Consider the following 8,749-nt stretch of genomic DNA (forward strand, 5'->3'; position numbering starts at 1 on the left):
CATCGCCGCACCGGAGAGATGAAGCATGGCGTTTGAGGCTACGTGCCCCCCCCCCCCCCCCCCCGATAGTCTAGTTGCCAGTATTGTGAACACAGAAATGTTGAGGACCCCAACGTTTGATGATAGAAATGTAGAGTACGGGTCCCCAGCACATAGACAACTGCCGGATGCTAACCGGCATATGATGAGCAATTAGCATAAGTTAGCATTAATTATAGCCTAAGTGGACAATAGAAGATTTGGAGTGGCTTTGGGGGTTATTGAGCATGCTGAATCCATTTCTGACATTTTCAGGATAAAAAAAATTGCAGTTTTAATCAGAAAGAGGCCATATGTGTACGGTCTCAGCTGATTTTGACTACCATGTGGATATAGAGAGCACAAGATGAACATCATTGCCTCTACTATTTTCAAACAGATAAGCAACTGTCCAATCCAGATGACCCAGAGTCCCCTAAAACTTCCAAATCGTCCCAACATTTCTCAAATCAGCCCACAGAGAGTACAAATATAGCCAGTCTTGTTAAAACTGCCATTTTGTATCCGAAATGGACTCAGCTTCCTCGATAATGTTGATCTGGGCGTAACAATAACCCCCAAAACTACTAAAAAACTGTCCAAATCTGCCAAGCCATGTTTTAACTATTGTCTGCATATGCTAATTTATGCTAATTACCACAAACCAACATATGCAAGTTATCATCCGGCAGTTTCTATGAGCTGGGGACCCGTACTGTACATTTCTAACGTAAAACTTTGCGGTATTTCACATTTCGGGGTTCACTACAAGACTCACACTGACCATAGAGGGGGGGGGGGGGGGGGGAAGTGTTTCAGACTCCTGGGTGTTGGTCAGCTGGCACAACCAGTGTCTCATGGCACAGAGGGTGAAGATGATGAAGGCGAGCGACTGATCCCTTGAGAGGCACCGCAGGGGGGGGGGGGGGGGGGATTCTTGAAATGATCAGCTGTTTATCAGAAACTCACACCGTGCTACCTTCCTGGAGAAAAGACTGCCTTACTTCTCGCAAGCCTCCTTGATTAAAAAACGGATAAAATAAATCAAGAATTGTACTCAAATTTTATACGAATTATTTGTTGTTTTTGTTCTTAAGTCAACTAAAATGTCTCCTATAGGGCTGAGACATGGAGAGGAAGTCAAAAAGTCGGTTGATTTTTGATGCTTTCAAAAATATTTACACCAGTTTTTCATCAATTTAATCATCGGTTACCTGATTGGCTTATCGTTAAAGGGACAGCAGCTTTAAATATCTGTTATATTGTAACGGCAGCCTTCAAGATCTAAGAATATATCTGGTCTCACATCGGTGTGTCTTACCTATAGCTACTCCATAAGTCTGGTCAGCACGAGATTTAAATTGGATCTTCAGCATGATTGTGTGTGCAGACCCTCAGTTTTACAGATCTGTTCATGATAATTACACTTCTTTTATCTATTAATTAACATTCTAGTCTTTCCACTAAAATGGCTTTGATCGATGGGTGCAAAAAGCGTTAAAAATACATCTGTAGGAAACACAAGATCATGATTCTGTGTGGAGAGGTCTGTCCGTCAGCTTTCTTGTAAAGTCATTGCAACATTCATTGAGAGAAGCACGCCTGCACGTATTGGACACAGCTTTAAATAATAAGACTACGTTTTTCATGACTCTTTGTTCACCGTGGAGGCCTGAGAGATCAATAAAGTTTTCTTCAAGACTTTAACAACGCTAACACGGTGCCAGTGACTGATAAAACAGGGGATCGTGTGTGTGTGTGTTCCCTCTCAGCGTGTGTGGTGTTCCCTCTCAGCGTGTGTGTGTTTTCAATTCGTCGGTGTTCTCCACCAGCGAGAGGCCCTGCAGCTGAGGGGGGGGGGGGCAAGCAGCAGCTCCCTCTTGTAAGTCTTTGGTGGGAGTTTGGGCAGCTGGGGATTGCAGTTGTGGCGGGGGGGCACCGGGGGGGCGGTGATGGGCAGCGGGTAGAGGCTGTTCTGACTGGCCTGAGTGGGCAGCTGCGGCGAGGGACGCGGGGCGACGGCGTGCTGGGGGGGGGTGTTGGGGGAGCAGGGTGGCGGAGCCAAAGTCCCAGTGATAGCGGCCCACTGGGGAGGGCTGCATGTTCACCGGGTAGTTGATGAAGAATCTCCGGGGGTCGCTGAGGAACCGGAGGGGGCGTGTCCGGGCTCAGGGTCGCGGGGCGGCGGTGGCGGGGGCTGGGCAGCGGGCCGTCCATCGGGGGGCCCGTTGTAGAGCGGGGTCCGGGGCTGGATCCGAGGCAGAGGGGGCAGCCGGGGGGGGGATTCGCTGGAGGACTGGTTCGGACCCTGGAGCTCATCTGAGACACAAGGAAGAGAAAAATATTAATAAACAAAAAGAACCCGGATAAGGACGGTTAGTGTTGTGTTGTTTTTTGTTCGTCTCTTTATGTATTTCTTCGTTTTTGTGTTATTCTCTGTCAAAGCGTTTTTGACCGCGCAGAGGTTTTTAGAAAAGCGCTATATAGTGTCATGTATTATTATTATAGCGTACAGCAGACAGAACAGCCACAATGGGGGGCATCCCTAGTTGCAAGGGCGAGTGAAGAAGTGTCTTAAGGGTGCATTTTCTCAAATATCCAGCAGGGGGCGACTCCACTGGCTGATTGTATAGAATTCAGTGAGAAAATGTTCCTACTTCTTTCTCAGTAAACATTTCCCTGATGAGTTTATGGCTCAATCTCCAGTTTCAAGTCTTCTTCAACGCAGCATGATGTTCAATTAGTAAATGATAGTGCCGCGCTGTTTTTCCTACTCACCAGTATTTGCATCCCAATATGACAACGTGCTTTATGGATGCAGCACCTTACCCTTTCACAGGTCAACACTCTCATACAAATATGGTCACTTTAGGCTAAAAAAAGAGTTTAAAACTCCTTATTTATATAAAATCTGCAGTGAGATGTCATACTTGAGTTTTAAATGTAGTCCTCATATAGGGAAGGAAATTAGCACGTGTCAAATAGACGGTAAAAGGTGTTGAAGGTAAAATAATTCAGGTCGCCCGTCACCATGGTTAATAAGGCTTTGCCTATCTTAAGAAATATTATTTTTTAATATTGCAACTCCTTAGGTTGCTTCTTCTGTCCGATGACACTGACTCAGAGCTTAAACGTGTTAAGAGTTAGAAAAAGATATCGGAAGGTGCATCAGAAAATCTTTATAGGAATCTATAGTATTATTATTTGCACTTGGCATAAATATGTTAATCCCTATCAAACCAAGTACCGTAATTTTCGGACTATAAGCCGCGCCTTTCCCCCCATTTTTCGACCCTGCGGTTTATATAACGGTGTGGCTAATCTATGGATTTTACAGCTAACGGCCACTAGGGGACCTCCTAAATCTATGGATTTTACAGGTTACAGTCCACCACCTTTAACACTATGGGCTCTATGGCCGGTCCGCGCCCGCCACCTTTAAGCGGCGGGCTCCAGCAGGAAAAGCTGGAGGCCGCAAAAGTAAAAGTGGAACCGAGAGACAGAACGAGAGCAAGACAAACAGACATTACGAGAGCTGTAGATCACTGCCGGTACGTGCGCTGGGATCGCACCGTTTAAGTTTGAAAGTTGAAAAGTTTGTGTGTCTGAAACGCTATGTGATACAGTACAGTTTACACAGCACGTGTTCTGTAGCTACTATTGCACTAAATGGTAACACTTGAATACGTTATGCAAATATGCAACTTGTTTGTTGAAATGTTAATAAATGGGAGCTTCCTCAAACAGCCATCTCTTTCCCGACAATCCCCTCTGTGCACGATCCTTACATACGGCAATTAAACATTAAAACACCTGCGGCTTATAGTCCAGTGCCGCTTATATACGTACACATCATTCAGTTTAGCTGCTGCGGCTTATATTCAGGTGCGCCTTATAGTCCGGACATTACGGTAGTTATGATTATTGGTGTGAAATGACTCCCTGTTCTCACCTTGGATTCAGACGTGGCGTCTTTCCTCCGCGGCGGCAGAGGAGGCGGTTTCATCGACTCGTCCACGAGCTGATGGAGGCTGACGCACGACACCGACTGGAACTCTGGGAAACAGAAGAAAACACCATCAAAGAGTTAAAACAACAACAGTGTGAGTGAATGACGGAGAACAGGCCCTGCTCACTATCACAGCACAATGATGGCGCATTTCCACTGCAGGGTTTTAGCGCGGCTCGCTCTTTTTTGCTTTTCCACTAGGGGTAGTGCCGGCTCACGGGGACTTTTTTTAGGACCCCCTCAGTCGAGGTTACAAGCGAGCTGAAAATATGCTTAGCTAGTGACGTAGAACACTGCCGACCGCTGATTGGTCGGAGAGAATCGTCACAATTCTTGCGCGAGACAGTCCCCAAGCAGCATTTCTAAAAACAGACAAGCTACCGTCGGCAAGTATTTCTAAAGTCTTTTTTATTTCAACAAATCCATAAAGAAATGGCAGCAAAAACACACGCCGTGGTCGTTGGACGAGGTACAGACGTTCCTCAAACTCGTTGCGGATGAAAAGATACAGCGGGAGCTCGACTTGAAAGCGTTGCGTCCCCATCTATTGTAAAGCTCACTTCTAACAAACAAGCCTATTGTATCCTTACATTTATGCTCGACAACCCAGCCGATCGCCTCGCCTACACTGCGTGGTTACTATAGTTACTACCCTCGTTACTAACTCAGAGTATATGCAGGAATCCTGAAGTCAGATGTAAAACCTTTTAAGACCATTTTAAGACCTCATGGCCTCTTTGAGTTCTAACCGGTTACCTTGGCGACACACTTCACCTCACATTGACTATATACAGTATTGATTGTCCTTCCTCCTTATCTTACAACCATTTGGACAATCTCACTACACACCTACGCCATGACTACATTCAGGCAGACTGTAGAACACAACCTCTTTGGACCATTCATATACTTATTGAAAACAAGCTACAAAATGTAATACCTTGGAAAATGCCGTTTAATACTTTTTAATAGCCTTCATTTTCACTAAATTGATTTATCAACTTTTAATACTTTTTAAGACCCCGCGGACCCCCTGTGACTGTAATGGAAATGCAGCTTAAAGTGAGCCGAACCGAGCAAAGGTGAACCGAGCCATGACGAGCCGCGTTAAAACCTGTAGTCGAAATGCGGCTTTAGGGAGACTCATCCACCAGACAGCAAGAAGACAGACGGAGTGAACATAAAAAACATGGAAATTAATGGAAAATAAGACACGTTTTGTACTTATAGTAAAATTAGATAAATAAAAACACAAGATACAATTTGGATGTATATAAAAAATATACTCATAAGATGAATTATGTGCATATTAAGTGAATAATACAAATAATAAAATATAACATTAAGATGAATTATATGTATAATATATGGATGGAAAATAAAATCTAACCAAAATAGATTAAATATATGCAATGATAAAATGTACAAAATATATAATGTTCGTACGTAGAAAGACTTGAAATGGGGACAGAAAACATCTTGTAAAAACAATTTAATTGAAAAGGGAAAAGCCAACACTCACTTGAAGGCGGCAGAAGCACAGGAGCAAAAATGGAGTTATTTCCTGTAAAATTTGAAGAGGGAGAAGAGGATTGATTTCAAAATAAAGTGCATGCTCTTACCTTTCAGAATAAAAGCAGGGCCCGTTTTAAATCAAGTGTGACATTAATGGAGCGCAGTAAAACGTTTTCCCCTCGTCAAATAAAAGTGTAAATAAGCTTTGAATGAAAAGAGACTAAATATTTATGCGACTTGTAACCACGGCTGCTGAATTTCAGTTTGATGTTTATATGGTTTTCAATATATGTTCTTTATGTTCTCTAGCTTTGTTCAAAGCTGAGAGAAGCCACAAGTAAACATGTGCAATGTACTTTGTTGAATGTACAAAGAAAACTAAAAGAAAAGATTGTAAATACTTAAGGAAAGTAACTCTAAGACCACCAGACCCAGGGACCCTTTCACCCCATAAGACCTGAACTTTTGAAAGAACATCCATAACATTCATCCGATTGCATTTTGCTAATTATTTATCTAATATATAATTCCATTTACTTGTATATAGACTGATAGCACTATTTCTATTTTATTTGTATTCACTTGAGGAGCCTGTGACCTACGTTTCTCATTGACATATCTACACTGTAGCTAATGTGCTAATGACAATAAAGTTACCTTGGTTGCTGATTGGCTAATGGTTACACAAGACAACACATCGTTATGACATCATAAAGTGGCCAAAATCTGATCAGCTCGTTTTCAGACAGGTTTTTATAGAAATGGATCAAAAAGAGAGAGAATCTTTGTTCCTGAAACTTTCAGAGTCTCTTTCCACAGAGGGGGACACATGTTGATGTAGAAGAGACATGAAGAAGAGGGGACACATGTTGATGTAGAAGAGACCTGAAGAAGAGGGGACACATGTTGATGTAGAAGAGACATGAAGAAGAGGGGACACATGTTGATGTAGAAGAGACATGAAGAAGAGGGGACACATGTTGATGTAGAAGAGACATGAAGAAGAGGGGACACATGTTGATGTAGAAGAGACGTGAAGAAGAGGGGACACATGTTATGTAGAAGAGACATGAAGAAGAGGGGACACATGTTGATGTAGAAGAGACATGAGAAGAGGGGGACACGTGTTGATGTAGAAGAGACATGAAGAAGAGGGGACACGTGTTGATGTAGAAGAGACATGAAGAAGAGGGGACACATGTTGATGTACGAAGAGACATGAAGAAGAGGGGACACCTGTTGATGTAGAAGAGACATGAAGAAGAGGGGACACATGTTGATGTAGAAGAGACATGAAGAAGAGGGGACACATGTTGATGTAGAAGAGACATGAAGAAGAGGGGACACCATGTTGATGTAGAAGAGACATGGAGAAGAGGGGACACATGTTGATGTAGAAGAGACATGGAGAAGAGGGGACACATGTTGATGTAGAAGAGACATGAAGAAGAGGGGACACATGTTGATGTAGAAGAGACATGGAGAAGAGGGGACACATGTTGATGTAGAAGATACATGGAGAAGAGGGGACACATGTTGATGTAGAGGAGACATGAAGAAGAGGGGACACAGTGTTGATGTAGAAGAGACATGAGAAGAGCGGACACATGTTGATGTAGAAGAGACATGAGAAGAGGGAACCGTGTTGATGTAGAAGAGACATGAAGAAGAGGGGGACACGTGTTGATGTAGAAGAGACATGAAGAAGAGGGGACACATGTTGATGTAGAAGAGACATGAGAAGAGGGGGACACCTGTTGATGTAGAAGAGACATGAAGAAGAGGGGACACATGTTGATGTAGAAGAGACATGGAGAAGAGGGACACATGTTGATGTAGAAGAGACATGAAGAAGAGGGGACACATGTTGATGTATAAGAGACATGGAGAAGAGGGGACACATGTTGATGTAGAAGAGACATGGAGAAGAGGGGACACATGTTGATGTAGAAGAGACATGAAGAAGAGGGGGACACATGTTGATGTAGAAGAGACATGAGAAGAGGGGAAACATGTTGATGTAGAAGAGACATGGAGAAGAGGGGACACATGTTGATGTAGAGAGAGACATGAAGAAGAGGGGACACATGTTGATGTAGAAGGAGGACATGGAGAAGGGGGACACATGTTGATGTAGAAGAGACATGGAGAAGAGGGGACAATGTTGATGTAGAAGAGGACATGGAAGAAGAGGGGACACTGTTGATGTAGAAGAGACATGAAGAAGAGGGGACACGTGTTTGATGTAGAAGAGACATGGAGAAGAGGGGACACATGTTGATGTAGAAGAGACATGAAGAAGAGGGGACACATGTTGATGTAGAAGAGACATGAAGAGAGGGGACACATGTTGATGTAGAAGAGACATGAAGAAGAGGGGACACATGTTGATGTAGAAGAGACATGAAGAAGAGGGGACACATGTTGATGTAGAAGAGACATGGAGAAGAGGGGACACATGTTGATGTAGAAGAGACATGGAGAAGAGGGACACATGTTGATGTAGAAGAGACGATGAAGAAGAGGGGACACATGTTGATGTAGAAGAGACGTGAAGAAGAGGGGACACATGTTGATGTAGAAGAGACGTGAAGAAGAGGGGACACATGTTGATGTAGAAGAGACATGAAGAAGAGGGGACACATGTTGATGTAGAAGAGACATGAAGAAGAGAGGACACATGTTGATGTAGAAGAGACGTGAAGAAGAGGGGACACATGTTGATGTAGAAGAGACGTGAAGAAGAGGGGACACATGTTGATGTAGAAGAGACATGAAGAAGAGGGGACACATGTTGATGTAGAAGAGACATGGAGAAGAGGGGACACATGTTGATGTAGAAGAGACATGGAGAAGAGGGGACACATGTTGATGTAGGAGAGACATGAAGAAGAGGGGACACATGTTGATGTAGAAGAGACATGAAGAAGAGGGGACACATGTTGATGTAGAAGAGACATGAAGAAGAGGGGACACATGTTGATGTAGAAGAGACATGAAGAAGAGAGGACACATGTTGATGTAGAAGAGACGTGAAGAAGAGGGGACACATGTTGATGGAAGAGACGTGAAGAAGAGGGGACACATGTTGATGTAGAAGAGACGTGAAGAAGAGGGGACACATGTTGATGTAGAAGAGACATGGAGAAGAGGGGACACATGTTGATGTAGAAGAGACATGAGAAGAGGGGACACATGTTGATGTAG

At 43.6% G+C, this 8,749-nt stretch overlaps 1 protein-coding gene across 1 annotated transcript in view; it reads right to left on the reverse strand.

Moving 5' to 3' along the window:
- Positions 1 to 1,364: 1,364 nt before the first annotated feature.
- Positions 1,365 to 8,749, reverse strand: part of sos2 (son of sevenless homolog 2 (Drosophila)) — a 51,382-nt gene continuing 43,997 nt past the window's right edge. Inside the window, 9 exon segments of the mRNA XM_071201663.1 lie at positions 1,365 to 1,874; positions 1,877 to 2,004; positions 2,007 to 2,070; positions 2,073 to 2,141; positions 2,143 to 2,187; positions 2,189 to 2,293; positions 2,326 to 2,337; positions 3,971 to 4,074; positions 5,550 to 5,591. Coding sequence (XP_071057764.1) covers positions 1,809 to 1,874; positions 1,877 to 2,004; positions 2,007 to 2,070; positions 2,073 to 2,141; positions 2,143 to 2,187; positions 2,189 to 2,293; positions 2,326 to 2,337; positions 3,971 to 4,074; positions 5,550 to 5,591 — 635 coding nt within the window. The 3' untranslated portion in view covers positions 1,365 to 1,808.

The sequence above is a fragment of the Pseudochaenichthys georgianus genome, chromosome 22, assembly GCF_902827115.2.
Source record: "Pseudochaenichthys georgianus chromosome 22, fPseGeo1.2, whole genome shotgun sequence".
Classification (NCBI taxonomy): Eukaryota; Metazoa; Chordata; class Actinopteri; order Perciformes; family Channichthyidae; genus Pseudochaenichthys; species Pseudochaenichthys georgianus.